General features: G+C 50.7%; 1 protein-coding gene across 19 annotated transcripts in view; it reads right to left on the bottom strand.

Moving 5' to 3' along the window:
* Positions 1-13297: 13297 nt before the first annotated feature.
* Positions 13298-15773, bottom strand: part of MYO18A (myosin XVIIIA) — a 95810-nt gene continuing 93334 nt past the window's right edge. For all 19 annotated transcript variants that reach the window (XM_071210458.1, XM_071210460.1, XM_071210462.1 and 16 more), the window contains one exon: positions 13298-14633. In XM_071210458.1, the coding sequence (XP_071066559.1) occupies positions 14489-14633 (145 nt within the window). In that variant the 3' untranslated portion in view covers positions 13298-14488. The remainder of the gene's footprint in view (positions 14634-15773) is intronic.

Raw genomic sequence — 15773 nt, 5'->3', positions numbered from 1 at the left:
GGAAAATGTGAGGAGGAGTCACGGAGGGAAAAGAGTGGGAAATGGGAATGAGTAAAACTATTCCCAAGGGAAATCTAACACAGAAGAAATTACTCTTCAACTGCCTGAGTTCTGAAAGGCTCTGAGCTCATGGGTTAGCACTGATTTCCCCAAGTGAGTTACCAAAATCCAGCCAATCCCGTCAACCACCTGTCAAGTCTGCTTTGTTGAGAGATCTCAGATGGTTCTCAGAGCCTCAGCCTCGGTAAAATGGGAATAATCATATCCGTGAAAAGGGAATAATAACACCGATCAACAGGGGCATGTGAGGATCAAAAAAGACCATTCATTCAATGTACGAGTATCTATTGAGCCTCTACTAAGTGCCAGGCACTGTGCTGGCTTTGTGAATAAATCAGTGAACAAAACATAAAAATCCCTGCTCTTATGAAGCTTACAGTCCAGTGAGAAGACATATGAGCAACACATATGAGTAATAGATATCCAATGTTAGAAGGTGATAAGTGCTTGAGGGAAAAAACCCCAGCAGAGTGAGAAGGGGAGGGCATGCTGGGGAGCGGCTGCAAACTTAGATAGGCTGGTCAGGGTAGAGCCATGGGCCTGGGGCCATTCGAGCAGCCTTGAATTAGGAAAGAGAGTGAGCTCATAGCTGAATGTATGTGAAAGAATACTATAAAGGGTATTGTTTTATTATTGAGGGGGTGGGGAGAAAAACTGAGATACAGAAAGGAAGCAATGTAAGATCCCACCAGTTCCCAAGCTGACAAAGTTAAGGAGGAAGGATGCTGGGAAACTTTCCTTCCTCTCTTCTCCTCTCAGTGCCACCCTCCTCCTCCAGCCAGCTGCAGCTCCCCTTCCAAAATATCCAGCCTTATTCAGCTTGTTGGTGACAGCTAAAGGAGGGGACCAACGTCTAAAGGAGGCTGAGAAAGGACGAGTGGGGGATGTCTGACAAGTTCTGCCTAAGCTGGCTAAGGCCCATTAAAAACGAGCCCGGTGTGTTCTGGGAACAGGACAAGGAGGGGCAGGGGGATTTGCAGAGGCAGGGGTTGTGGATAGCAGGGAGGGATGGAGAGAAACCAGGGACTCGGAGAAGAGGAGACTGACAATGTGCTGGCCAAAGGGGCGGGCGAGGACCTCCAGGGACGCTGCCACCCCAAAGCCAAAGGCAATGGACCCAAATGCCTAAGTGGGAGGAACCGAGCAGCTTTTAGTTGGTGGGGGGTCTGGGTGGGGTGGTAACAGCAGGGAAGATGTGATGCGGGGGGAGAAAGTCTAAGGGCAAAGAGGAAAGTAAAAGCCCCTGTGAGAGGGGTCAAAGGACAACTGGAGGATTTCAGTTTAGTTGGAGGATTCGCCAGAGGAGGCCCACCAGCGTCTCCCTCCTGCTTCCCTCCTGCCTGAGCCGGGCCAGGTGCTTCTACATCTTCAAGATGGAAGAAAATCAGAGAGCCAGGCAGGCAGGAAGAGACCTCTGCAAGGGCGGCTGGGGTCTGCACAGGCTGCAGGGGAGAGATAAGGGCGGTGGAGAGAAAGAGGCCGGCTCGGTTGCCAACCAGACTGAGGAAGAGGGAGGCGGGCTAAAAATAGATGGGGAGTGAGGAGGGAGGAGAGTCAGGCCAGAAGAGAGGGGAAGGCAGAGGCAATCGATGCCATCACCACTCTGACCCAATTCATCTCAGCCTCGACAAACTGAAAGATTGGGGGGAGAGGGGGGAGGGAAAGACGGGTTTAGAGAGAGTCCTAAGACCTAGGTAACGGTGGGGTACAAATCAGGCATAATGGGGAGGAAAAGAGGAGCAATCGTACCAGCTGAGTCCCCACTGGAATCTGGTGGCCCCAAAACCGGGTTTAAGAGCTTAAGGATGGTGAGGACAACTAGAAAGGAGGTTCAGCTGTCTAGAAAGGCAAAAGGAGGGAGCGAGGATGAGGTCATCTGGACGACAGGCTGGAGAGCGACTTGATGATTGCCTTTGACTTCTCAGAAGAGTGATTAAAGGGAGTTTGGTTATTGGCTATTCTATTTCAATGGTGGGCTTCCAGGGCAGCAAGAGGGATTCAGGTTAGATCTTGGGAAATCCACCCCATCAAGAGCTACTGAAACACATACAGGACTCTCTTCCAGGATTCTTTCTCGGCAATCTTAAAAATGAGGAGCACATCTATTTGGGCCTGTATAGGCTTGTCTGATGCCAGGGCCTCCCCACCAAACCTCTGGAAGGTTGCTGCTAGGGAGAGGATGTAGGGTTTTTGTTACCCTGGAGGTAGGGTCTGAAATTGGCATCTGGGCAAAGGCCCAAGGCAGGGCCAGTGCACACACCTGTGTGTGTGGGGGGAGGGAAGGTGGGGGGGCAAGGCCGGCTCCTGCTAGGCCCCTAGAAGCAGCAGGGACGGGGGCAGGATTATAATGCACGGGACTCAGTGGCATTTACATAACTTTGAATAATGAATAAGCCCATCTCTGGGGTTCCTAGTCAGCCCTGCTCATCTGCATCTTTATTAAGCTTTATTAATGATTCAGCTGCCTCCGCCTTCCCCAGCCCCAGCCCCTGCCCAGCCTGCCCCAAGCCTCAGGGTAGTTGATTGCTCATTATGTTAGACTAGATTTTGTTTCACCAACATTCAGTGAGGCATGGAGTGGGGAACACAGGAGGGAGAAAGGAGTCCACAATGCAGGTGGGGTGGAGGGGTAGGAGAAGGGGAAACGGGCAGGCGTCGTGGGAAGCACGCAAGAGGCAGGCCGAGGGCTGTGAGCAGAGGCGTGGAGCAAGAGACGCATGCGTGATTCTCTAAAGTGCTCCTGGGCCCACCATTTTAAGGAAAGAAAGGCTTGTCAGATTCCCCGAAACGCGCTTGGTTCAAGTCCCACTCGATCCCCCGTTTCCCTCACATCTGCTGCCAAGCCCCCAGCAGGCCCCTCGCTCAGCTCCAGCGCAGCTCTGAGCCACTCGAGCAGCCAAATGAGTACAGCCCCCAGGGAAGTTCTCACTTTTTCCTGAGGCAGGAATTTTGCTATTTTCACACACTTACACACACAAAAAAATCTGCTACGCTTGCAAGGCAAGCACCAGAGTTATTGGCGGAGGAGGAGCCGGGAACAAGTCCACGCGGCCGGCGACTTTGCAGGGAAGAGGAATGCTTGTGTATGTAGCGCGTCAGAGCCCACCTTGAAAGAAGAGTGTGGAGAAGACGGGAAGCCCTTGTCCAAGCGGGCAATTAGAGCCAACAGCTCTGTGACTACTGGATGTGGAGGAGCTGGCAGGAAGCTGGCGGGTGAAAGAGCAATTCTCAACCCTGACTGCACATTAAAACCACCCAGGCGAAAGAAAAACAAAATGAAAACAAAAGAAAAAAAGTAACATGGGACTGTGTAACATAGTGAAACCTCATGTAAAATACAAATATGGGTGATATTGCATATGTAAGACTTTTTTTTTTTCACGAAATATACATACAAATTTTTTACAAGATATACATACAAACTAACTAGAGAGAAGGTAACGGAATAGCAGCTATGTATGGCAGGGGAAGCATGGAGAGATTGAGGGGTGATGAGTTTTGTTTGTTTGATTGGCTTTTGTATTTTAGTATCATTATTATTACTGGACTAATGAAAATGCGCTAAAAATGACTGAAGTGAGGAATGCACAACTAGGTGACTGTATGGAATACCGTTGACTGTACACTTTTATGCTTTATCAATATGTATCAATAAAATTGATTTCTTAAAAATAATAAAACCACCCAGGGGAAAGAAAAATGAAAGAAAAACCAAAAACCAAAACAAAAGAAAAAAATTTTTTAATAAAAAAGAAAAACCACCCAGAGAGCTTTAAAAACTATGACGTTTGGGCCCCACGCGAGACTGATTAAATCAGAATCCTTGAGGGATAAGGTCCTGGGCAGAGCATTTTTTAAAAATGCACCTCAATCTTGTCTGGATCCTGATTTGAACAAACCAACTTTTTAAAAAGTCAGGGAAATTTAAAACATTGACCAGACATTTCATATTAAGTGGTTATTGATAATTATTTTAGGTGTAATGAAAATATTGTGACTTTTTTTTTTAAGAGAAATTTTCTTTTCTTTGAGAGCTAGATACTAAAGTATTTGCTGATGAAGTACTATAATATCTGGGGCATGGATGAAACGGGATTTGCTCTGTGCTGATCTTTGAAGCCTATGCATGGGTGTAGAGGTTCATTATATTATTCTTCCTACTTTTGTATAATAATAAACACAGCTTGCTGAGTGTTTCTAATATGCAGCCAGGGGTGAGAAGCACGGAGAGGGGCACTCAGAACAGCGGGGGCCCCGTACCTCTGTGAGCACATCTGGCTTTAAGGAGGAGAGGAGAGACCCTCCTCCAAGGCACCCAACACAAGCAAACAGCTTCGCTCTGCTTTCTCAACCCCTGTCCCCTCCTGGCTGACTCCACAGTGAGCTGGACCCCCAACTCAGCCGGGTTCCCCCCCGCGGCCCGTCACCACTGCTTCCCTGCACTGTCACTCCCCTCGACGGGCTCAGCTGCCTCTGCCAGGGAACATTAGCCCTGCCGACTTCATCAGGAAGGTAAGGAGAGGCTGAGCAAACACCACAGAATGACAGGCACCCAGGCACCCACCGACTGAGTCAGGCAGGGAAGGCCCGGGCAGCTGCTGGCAGAGCTGTTGGCGCTGCTAAGATTCGCTGGTAGCTTGATCCTATTTGCATATCACTCTTCTAATGAACGAATTCAAATGCACCCCAGATTCTCAGTTCTCTACTCTCCCCAACTGGTTGGCTCTCTTCACCCTTGGCCCCAACAACGGACCAACCAGTCCCATGTTCTCTACATGCTCCTGAGAAAGAACTTCCGGCTCTGCCAAGGTGAATGCCCCCCACCCAGCCACCCAGCCACAGAACTCAGCCTTGCCTTCTCCCCAGCCCCGCTGCGGCCCACGAGCTCCGGCGGGCGCCTGCTCGGTTTGGGGCTCTATCTGTCTTTTCCGCTCCATTACCTTCCCCGACGGCCTCTAGGGGCTGGGAAGGGGGGAGAGGTTGGGGGGGTCTATTTAAGAGATATTTGGAATGTGTGCCTGCGCATCGCCCGCTGCCATGAGTTATTTCAGAGCCGATGTTTGTCTCGAGCTGCTTATTGCAGCCCGAGAACAGGTGGAGCAGCCTGCGGTGGCTTATTCGTCAGCCAAGGCCATCTGTTCCCAACAAGCTGAGATTTGTAGCTGATTTCTACTGGGGAGCAAGGAGTGGGGGCGGGGAAGGAGCTGAAGCTCACGCCCACGCCCTGGAGCACCTACTCCTTCCAGACCCCCTGGGATGCCTGAACCCCGGGCTTCCCCTCCCAACAGCACACCTCGTTTCCTCACAGGGACTCACAGGTCACTTGACTGTCGGAAACACAAGACTGCTTTTTTCTCACATGCAACCAGGTAGAAGCAGCCAGGCATAAAGTCTGTCCATTGAGCCAGGTCCACCCTTACAGATCTTTAAAAAAAAAAATAGTGTAACCATGACACAAGTGTCCTAAGTGACCTTCTCTACAGTTGGCTTCTCCTCACCCCACTCCACCAGCCCCTTCACCAACACAAGCCTCCTTACCCCAAAGCGCTTCCTGCAGGGATTCAGGCTGCGTGGGAGAGCCCCCTTGAGATGCCCTTCTCTTCCCAACCCGGCTCCGCTCCCTTAAATACCCTGTTCAAGTCCCCCCTCCAATCTGTTCCTCGTCCAGCTTCTACCATCAGCCATGCCAAGAGACGAGACGCCTGCTGCTGTGAGAACGGCTTTCCCTGAGCAGTTCCTAAGCAGCTCTGCCACATGGTTTATCCCCCCCACACCCCCACAGCTACTATTTCTATATATGAATATAGCTGGGGAAGAAGCTACTCTTACAGTCACACTGATAGGACAATTTGGAGCCTTCTTTGGTGTTTGGCACAGACACACATCTGTCACGACTTAACAAGAAATTATATGAAAACCTTACATTAAAAGCACAGATATATCAGCTATAACACTACATCCCTAAATAAAACTACTTACAGTTTTCAGAGGTCTCTTCTAATATTTATCTATTTATCCATGTTTTTTACATGTCTTTTTATCTTGTGTATCTATTAACAGGGAAGCGGATGTGGCTCAAGTGATTGGGCTTGCGTCTATCACATAGGAGGCCCAGGATTCAATTCCTGGGACCTCCTGGTGAGGGCAAGCTGGCCTGTGTGGCGAGCTGGCCCATGTGGAGTGCTGTCCACAGGGGTGCTTGCCTGCTCAGGAGTGCTGGCCCAGCAAGAGGATGCAACAAAAAGAGACACAGGAGAGATGTTGAGAGATACAGCAGACCAGGGAGCTGAGGTGGAGCAAGAGATTGAGCACCTCTCTCCCACTCCAGAAGGTCCCAGATTGGTTCCTGGTGCTCTCTAAAGAGAAGACAAGTGGGGAAGCAGAGGTGGCTCAAGTGATGAGCTTCCACCTACCATATGGGAGGACCTGGGTTCGATCCCTGGGGCCTCCTGGTGAAAAAGAAAAAGAGAAAGTGTGCCTGCTGGCAAGCCAGTGCCTGCGTGAGTGCCCGCATGGTGAGCCAGTGCCCGCACAAGTGCCCACGTGTTGAGCCGAATGCCTGCGCAAGTGAGTCATGTGGCAAAATGATGACGTGTCAAAAGAAAGACAAGGGGAGAGTCAAGGTGAAGTGCAACAGAAACCCAGAACTGAGGTGGTGCAATTGACAGAGAACCTCTCTCCCCATCAAAGGTCTCCAGGATCGAATGCCAGTGAATCAGAGAAGAGAAAATGAGAAGAGAAGACAACACAGACAGCAAAAACAGCAGGGCGAGAGGAGGGAAAGGGGAAAAAATTTAATTTTTAAAAAAGGGAGAAGACAAGCAGTCATAGAAGAACGCACAGCAAATGGACATGGAAAGCAGACAATGGGCCAGAGGGATAAATAAATCTTTAAAAAAATAAAAACCTACAAAGAGAGATATAAGACTGTTCTACTTTCTAGTTGGTTCTCTGGGCTTATTTCATTAGTCTCTAGTTGCAGAGGACTCTTTGCCATTAAATCCTGCCCAGGGGCCGAGGGTGTGGGCCACCAGGAAGAGCCACCCCCGGATCAGCTCTGTACCTACAAAAGCAGGCCATGAGACTTGGGCTTCCGGTGCAGAACCCTCCAGGGAAGTGCCATTCACCGTTGGACTCCCTTTCCATTGCTCTTGAGAAGACTGTGGCTCCCGGGGGGCCAGACAAGCAATGACGTCAAACAAGAATGCCAAGCTGCAACCAACACCAAGTCCCAAGGTTAGTTATGAGCCATGGAGGGCCTAAAACACAACAAAAACAAAAACACAGAAAATGGCAAATGGTGGTGAGGACGTGGAGAAATTGGAACCCTCATACACTGCTGGTGGGGACGTAAAATGATATAGCCACTGTGGAAGAGTTTGGTGGTTCCTCAAAAAGTAAAATAGTACTACCATGCAACCCAGTAATTCCAATCCTAAGTATATACCTAAGTGAATTGAAAACAAATGATCAAACAAAAATGTGTACACCTATGTTCATGGTAGCATTATTCATAACAGCAAACAAACAAAGAAAAATACATACACACACAAAAAAAACAGAAGAAACACAAATGTCCATCAACTGATTTGTTCATAAATGATACATGGTATATCCATACAATGGGATATTACTCAACCATTAAAAAAAGTAAAGTGCTCGTATATGCTATACAATGGATGAACTTTGAAAACATCCTAAGTGAAAGAAAAAAAGCCAAATATTACGTGATTCCATTTATATGAAATGTCCAGAAAAGGCAAATCCCTAGAGCAGAAAGCAAATTAGTGGTTGCCAGGGTGTGAGGGGAGGGGAGATGGGGAGTGACTGCTTAATGGGTATGAGGTTTCTTTTTAGGGGTGATGAAAATGGTCTGAATTAGATAGTGGTGATGGTTGCATGACATTGGAAATGTACTGGAAATCAGTGAATTGCACACTTTATTTAGTTACAGTTTTTTTTTTTTTTGTTTGACCATACACTTAAAGATGGTTAAAATGGTGAATGTCATGTGAATTTTATGTCAGTTAAAAAAACCAGAGTCAAGAGAGCCTATTTCATCCCATACAATTTTATGTTTGTCTAGTAACCAGTCATTGACCTGCTGTTCAAAGACTTAATGTTTCTGAAGCTATTGGCTGCATCTCCCCCATAGCAGGTTCTCTCTTTTTTTTATTCTTTTCTTTTATTCTCCAGTTTCAAATTCCCTAGCGTCTTCTCTTCCCCAAATCCATTTGCTGCTTTTCTTAATCTAGTCAGATCATAGATGTGGCACAAAACATATAAAAATTTATTAAAATGTGGAAACTCTTTGACTCTTAAGCCACCTCAAATATAATTTGCCTAGGTGGTGTCAAAACATAATATCCTTTTTGAGTTTTTTTGGTAAAACTGTCATAGCTCACTTCTGATATCTAAAGCAAATTCTGTCTGCACATATAAGTATTCTGCTGGGAGATTTATGTCACTGACTTCAATTGCAAAGCACACATCCTTTTTGGAATCTCCCTTATGTATATGGCTGTTATTGGGGCTTACAGTACAGAAGACTCAATTTCTCCAGAAAATTGCCCCCCTACCCCCCTTAAACAAATCTAGCATTCTTGTTACCTGCAAAGTGGCTATTGCTCTGGAAACGTCTCCTTCCATATCAAATCGCAGAGAATGGCCTGGATTGTTCTGTGGTACAGTAGTGAAATTAGACTGAAGTGAATGTAGCTTAAACCACGCATTCTGGGCCACATGAAACTGTTATTTATATTGCAGGCACAGTCCATGAAGCACAAAGGCAACAAGGCAAGGGATGCTCTGAAAATTGTTAAGGAGCAACATGGATGTGAGGGAGGTATTCTCCCCCGTGAATTGCCAAGAAGTGTTTCCTTCCTGGGGCCGGGCCCAGTGAATCCCCAGAGCACAGGAGGAACTGAGAGGAGGAACACGGCGGTCATTCTTTGCTTGCCTGCCTCTCCCTTCATCCCCGGAGGAGGCCAGAAGAGCTCAGAGACGCCTGGCCAGGACTAGCTGTGAACTCTGCTTGGCCAGGCGATGCCACCTCCCTGGGTCTCTGTTTCCTCATGGGGACAACACAGATTTGTGAGGAAGGCTAGGCAAATGCCTAGGTGCTGGGGCCCTAGTGAGTGCTCAGTAAATGAAAACTTATTTTTATCATACCCATTATCATCCCACAGCATCTCACTGGTTCCTGCTGATAGGAGGCTGGGAGGGGTCACAGGCCCGGTCATTGCCTCAGACTGAGACTCAGACTCACCTTGGCTCCCGCCAGTCCTTCCCTTGGGCTTCCAAGAGTCCTAAAAAGGGCAGGAAACAGTATCTTCGGGGTGCTGAGAGAGGAGACCCGCCCTCACTGCACTGGGATCATTAAAAGGGCAATGCCGATGGGGGCTCATCACCGCCAGCCCCTCAAAGGCTTTTACTAACATTGCCCTTTCAAGGGGCATGGCTTTCTGGGAGTGTCCAGGGTCCAGGGCTCCAATGTCAGCCAGACCTGCAAATGAAACGTGACTCAGATAACATCCCTGTTTCCCTGTGACTGGCCAGGTGCCAGCCTGGACCCCGCAGAGCAGGTGTGGGAACCCAGAGAGGAAATGACAGAGGGAGAGGAGGCTTGGGATGGCTGGACAGAAACCAATTCTAGACAGACCACTCTCAGAGGACACATCCTTGCCATCAACAGCACCTTGTTTTCCAGATGGGGAAACTGAGGCCTGGGAGGTTAAGTTCCCTGTCGGAGGCCGCACTGCTAGGGGCAGAAGCAATGCTCAGTTTGGCAGGTTTGATCTGTTCATTCTTTTTTTTTTAAGATTTATTTATTTATTTAATCCCCCCCCCCCCCGGTTGTCTGTTCTCTGTGTCTATTTGCTGGGTCTTGTTTCTTTGTCCGCTTCTGTTGTGGTCAGCGGCACGGGAAGTGTGGGCGGCGCCATTCCTGGGCAGGCTGCACTTTCTTTCATGCTGGGCGGCTCTCCTTACAGGGCGCACTCCTTGCGCATGGGGCTCCCCTACGCGGGGGACACACCTGTGTGGCAGGGCACTCCTTGCGCCATCAGCACTGCGCATGGGCCAGCTCCACACGGGTCAAGGAGGCCCGGGGTTTGAACTGCGGACCTCCCATGTGGCAGGCAGACGCCCTAACCACTGGGCCAAGTCCGTTTCCCTGATCTGTTCATTCAGGTTTTGTTTTCACTACAGCACATGGACCTGGGGTAGCCCACGCTGGAGGTGGAAATGCAGCTGCCCCAGTGCGGCAGAACTTGGTACATTACCAAGCATGTCCGGGACAGCCCATCAGGCTGGGGGATTGAGAAAGCATGCTTCCTAGGGAGAGATGAACGGAGTTGGGGCGGCAGCCAATAGCAGCAGCAGGCAAGGACAAGTTATCATAGGCTGGTCTGGAGTGTGCTGCTATCTAAACCGGGATGAAGTGGTCCAGCTTCCCTGGAAACCCCTCAGAGGAAATTAAAGGCGAACAGAAAGGATTAGGGTCAGATTTAAGGAAGCACTCTCTCCCAGGGATAAAAACGTGACTCAATTAAAGTGACCAAGGAAGGCACGGACTCAGCCCCTCCCTCCCACTTCTAAGACCTTTGGGACTCCACCTCCCTCCAGTTCCACAAGGGCCTTCTTGGGGGACAGGCAATGAATGACCTTGAGAAGTCCCCACCGTTCAGGGAAGGGACCCTTGCCCTGGTTGGGCCTCCTGGGCTCTTGGCTGAGGGCAAGGATGGCTGTGGCTCCAGGGCTCTGGGGGAAGAAGCAGCAGTCATGGCATCTCTTGCAACACACTCCCTGCCAAATTGATTCAAATTGGCTTGGATATGAACATATGATTAAAGGAGCGGCGCGATTCATTTATCAGGAGAGATTAAAGAGCGGCATCTGCACAGCCTAGCTGGGGGACAATTAAGGAGCAAATCGCTAAGTGTCTGTGCCACCAGGCATGGGGGGGGGCAACCTGGATAATCTGCCAAGGGGACACAAGGACAAAGGGAGGCAGTTTGGGGTTCACTGCCTGCTGTCGTAGTCTCTGGGCACCAAGGGAGGCCCACAGGGCTTTGGTCCCCACCCAGGTGTCTTATGCAGAAGTCAGAGCAATCCACTTCCTAATCTCTCTTAGATTAGAGAGGAGGATCTAGCGGGGCAGTTCTGAGCCTGGCACAGGAACAGATTTGCATCCTGTTTCTTGGGAATCACATACATTTTAGTGACCAGAGTTACCACGAGTACACAGGTAAGAGCAGGAGCTTACAGAGCTCTGAAGACACTCCCAAAATGAAAATGAAGATGGGCTTTGATGGGCCTGTAGGCTCCTGGACTCCCCTGGGGAGGTGGTGCCCAGAGACTCTTCTCCTTTCTATCCTCTCCTTCCCAGCCTGGGACCGGGCCATGGGGCCTTGCTGCAGTTGGAGAGGCCTTTGCGATGTGAGGCAATGACTTCAAACTTCTGCAGACAGCCTATGGAGCTCCCTAGCAGCACCTGCCTTTCCCTGCCTCAGGGCCTTTGCTTAAACTCTTTTTTCTTCCCAGCTTGCCTGTTTCAGCAATAGCTACTTGTGAAAGCTCTATCTTTTCATGAAGCCCAAAATACCAGCTTCTTTTAGAAGCCTTCTTTGCTCCCCAAAATGAGACTGTCTTCCTCCAAAATATGCCCAAAGCAACTTCTTTATCTGTTATACCTTATATATTTGCTTCCATATGGGTCTGCCTTAGCTCTAGCCCATGAGCCCCTGGAGGACATCTACTAGGATTGATTCCTTCTATCCACCCAAAGTGCTTGCACATGTCTGTAGGCGCATATTGTGTGTGTCTAGCTCCTCTGCGAGAAGATCTGCTTTGTGAAGGGAGGGCCCTTACCCACCCCCAGCACCTACAACAGTGCCTGGCCCACAGCAGGCAGTCATGAAAGATTACTTGATGGATGAATGAGTGAATACATGAATAATATAAGCTGGCTGACTTGACCGAAGCCCTTTGCCTCAGACCAGGCTACCGGACGTTGACATTGCACCTTCTAGTTCATCAGAGCCAGGGTCAGTGCGGGTGACCGGAATTGGGGACTCAGGAGCAGGTGGCAGGGAGTTGATGGCACTATTCCTGGGAGAAACAGGAAATGTATCAAGCTATTTGAAAGCAGGAGTAAAAGCTGTAGGTGACAGAACCAAACAAGAGGAGCCAGCAGTTTAAAAAAATAAAGGCACTTCACTTTTACTATCTTCTCTGTTCAACTCTGTGGGTCAGTGAGAGGGCAGCCTCCCTGGTTCAAGCTAGACTGACTTCACATTTCTCTCATGTGTTTTGTGGGTGATTTCTCTCCCTTCTCCCCCTTCTTGGCTCTTTCTGTGTGACCCTGACACTGGAGCTGTCTGATACCCTTTCCCACCTGCCTGCCCCAACCAGGGGAACCTGATCTGCCAGCTGCAAAGAAAACCTGCTCTGGGTGCAGAGATTACAGCTGGCCACATTATGGAAGGTAGAGGAGGAGAGTTGCTCGTTTCCCGTCTGCATGAGCTTGCTCTTAGCTGTCAGCAAGGGGACAAAGCGCAGCCTGGGGCACGAAGGCAGAGCTGAGGAGGGCAGAGAAGCTGGGGAAGGCACTCCCAGCCTATTCGAGGGGCCCTGTGTCCAAGGGGGTTGGGGCCAGAGACGGTTCTGTAAAGTTTTGATCAAGGAGTCACGTTCGGAATGAATACATTTAAACTTTTAAAAAACCATCTAGTGAAAAGGGCTAGAATTCCTTGAAAAATGACAGACAGAGAAGGCAGAGTCTCTGTAATTGGTGAGCTTTAGTAATCAGACCTCGGCATTCCCACGTCCGGGCTGGGTGAAGTCCTGTGTGGAGGCCAGGACTGGATGAGGAAGGGAGGAGGCCCCTAAAATAAAAGGTGGGACAGGGAGCGGAATAGCTCAGTGACCGAGCACCTGCTTCCCATGTACGAGGTCCTAGGCTCAATCCCTGGTATCTCCTAATATATATGAGTAAACAAATATAAGAAATAAAAGGTGGGGCTTGTGTAGCCCTTGACCAGTCCCCTCATCCCACCACCTCGCCTTCATTATCCCCAGGTGACCTGCCTTCCTAGTCCAGGCTCTCTGGGTGCCACTGGCTGACCTGGAAGCTGGTCAGGAAGCAGGCAAGTCCCCCAGGTCCTGCCTCTGCTTCCCCCCATTCCACACTGACCGTACCTTAGCCTGAAGGAACAGGTAGGAAAGCTGACATAGCTAGGAGGAAAACGACATTTATTTCCATACATCAGGTAAACAGGGAAGAGAGAGCACAGCCCAATGAGTACAAACCGATTGCAGCAGAGAGGGGGGCAGCAGTTGGAAACGGCACCAGGCACTGCCCTGAGACCCCCATATCTGGTGGTGTTGGCAGGACAGCCTTTTGGGGTGGGACTGGGACATTCAGACCACTTGTTGTCGCGCTGGGATATAAATGTAGGGGGGAAGGAGAGGGGAAGAAGGAAAATGACACAGACTCAGGACACAGGGAGAGGGCTTCTGTCTAATACGCATCAGCACCGACTAAAACTTTTCCATCTTCAGTTTTCTGATCACAAGCCCTCAGCCTAAAGCCTTCCCTCTCCAGTTGAGCTTATGGCCCAGGCAGCTGGGGCAGAAGGGAGGGCGGCAGTGCTTGGCTAAGCCCCGAACTGGCAAAAGTGGAATGGGTTTACCTTCGAGAGGTCATTGCACTTAACACGCGGATGAGGTGAAGATGAGCGGGGCGGGGGCTGGAAGTTCCAGGTGGTACCCAGGCACCCCCGAATGTGCAGGCGTGCTCATCCCCAACCCAGAAGCACCTGAGAGCCCTCCTCGTGCTGACTCTTAAGAACCTGGACCTCGCGCTGCTCACCAATACCTGCAGCTGCACAGAGCAAGGGCTGCTCTCTGAGGAGTAAAGATGGAAGTGAGATTTCCCCTAGTCGTTCCAGGGAGGGCCCCAGCTGTGAGGGAGAGGTTGGGTATTTAAATTAAAAAGTAAAAAGACAGCAGGCACTGAGAAGAGAAAGCCCTCACCCCAAACCAGGGGGAAGGAATTGCTGCTCCCTCCCCCGACTCCTCCCCATGGACCCAGCAACCTAGACTGTCCCAGGAGGCAAGCTGTCCACTGTCCCTGAGCAGGGGGTCGGCTTGCTGGCTCCGAGCAGCGCCAAGCCACCTGCCACTGCACACGCCGGCCCGGCGCAGAGGCCAAGAAAGTGGCAGTTTGGAGGCGGGGAGGAGGATCAAGTTCTCTTTTCAGAAGCTCCTCTTTCCCCCACCTCATCCACGTGGAGATGTCAGGCACCCACAGCCTGGAAAGTCTCCCCGGACAGAAGAGGGCCGGGGATGTCCCGTGCAGGTCAGCAGGCGGGCGCCGAGGCGGCAGCAGGCCGTGGTGGGAGGGGCTGCGGGCCGCTCCCCTGGGCTACGCGTTGGTGTCTGTCAGCTTGGCCTCCGTGTCGCTGTCACTCAGGTAGTTGTGGGAGTATCGGGATCTGGAGGTGCTGTCGGGAGGGTCGTGCTCGTCGTCCGACTGGTCAGGGACGAGGGCCTTCCAGTAGCCGCTGGGGCTGCAGGGAGAGGAGGCCGGTCAGGCAGGAAGGCGACCCCTGCCCCAGCTCAGCACCAGAGCCCTTTGGCGCTGGAGGGACCCACAGAGCCCTCTCACGGCACGCCCCCAAAGCCGAAAACTGCCCAGTGAAAACCTTCCTTGGCTGACCCCGAAGATAGTCAAAGTAGTAAGAGAAAAAAAGCACAGCATTTTGACTCTGGAAGCCTTTTAAATTCCTAGGAAAGGGCTGCTGCAGGACGGTGGTGTCTCAACTTCCCTGTGCCTAAGAATTGCCTGGGGAAGGGGGAATGCAGATTCCTGGGCCCTTTCCCTTAGAAATTCTGATTTGTTAGCTCTGGGGTAGAACCCAGGAATTTTGCATTTTCAACTCCTGCCCCAAAGATTCTGATGCTGGAGGCCCACGGGCCACACTGACTTGGAGAAGGGAGGTCTGGGGATAGCGAGATTAAGACTTGTCTAAGGCAGGGCCTCTCCTTTGAAAGTCATCCCTAAAAAGATTTCCTGCTGAGCAGGAGGGAACTTCCCTAACTCACACTCCCGCACACTCCATGATCTCAACCGTTTCTCCCGACTGAGGTTTCCTGAGGCCTGCGAGAATTTCTGCCCCTCTCAAGGAATGGAGACTCAGGCGGTAGGAGCTGGCCCGACCTCTGCTTCAGGGTGGCACGGCCACCCAACGGGAAAAGCGCTTTTGCTGGGACAGTTACCCAGCTTCCAGGCCCCTCTGGAAGCCTCCAGGTATCCTCCCACCAGGATGAGCAGCACTGTCCCCTGGACGGGGCCGGCCTTTATCTTCCCACTCATTCACCTTCTCTTTCCTTCCTTTCCTGAGGCCTTGGTACATCCCCCTGCGCCCTGCCTCCGCTGCCGCTGCCAGTTCAAGTGCACATTATTTCAACATAATGGAGAAAATTCAGCCCCACGTGGTCCCATCCTCCAGTGCTCTGCCCTCGGGCGGGTCCTGGGGCTGCAGCCCGACCCTGTGCCCCCAGGAACACAGCCCTGCACCCACATCCTAGAGAGCTTCCGCTTGTGCCCACTGCCTAGAATTTACGAATCTGACTAAATAATCTGAGGAGCGTCCTTTGGCTACCGGCCCTCTCAACAGTTCTTCTAACCCCAAGTCAAAAGGAGAGGA

The sequence above is a fragment of the Dasypus novemcinctus genome, chromosome 21, assembly GCF_030445035.2.
Source record: "Dasypus novemcinctus isolate mDasNov1 chromosome 21, mDasNov1.1.hap2, whole genome shotgun sequence".
NCBI lineage: Eukaryota > Metazoa > Chordata > Mammalia > Cingulata > Dasypodidae > Dasypus > Dasypus novemcinctus.
The sequence above is the reverse complement of the archived record's forward strand: the minus strand, read 5'-3'. Positions and strand labels throughout refer to the sequence as shown.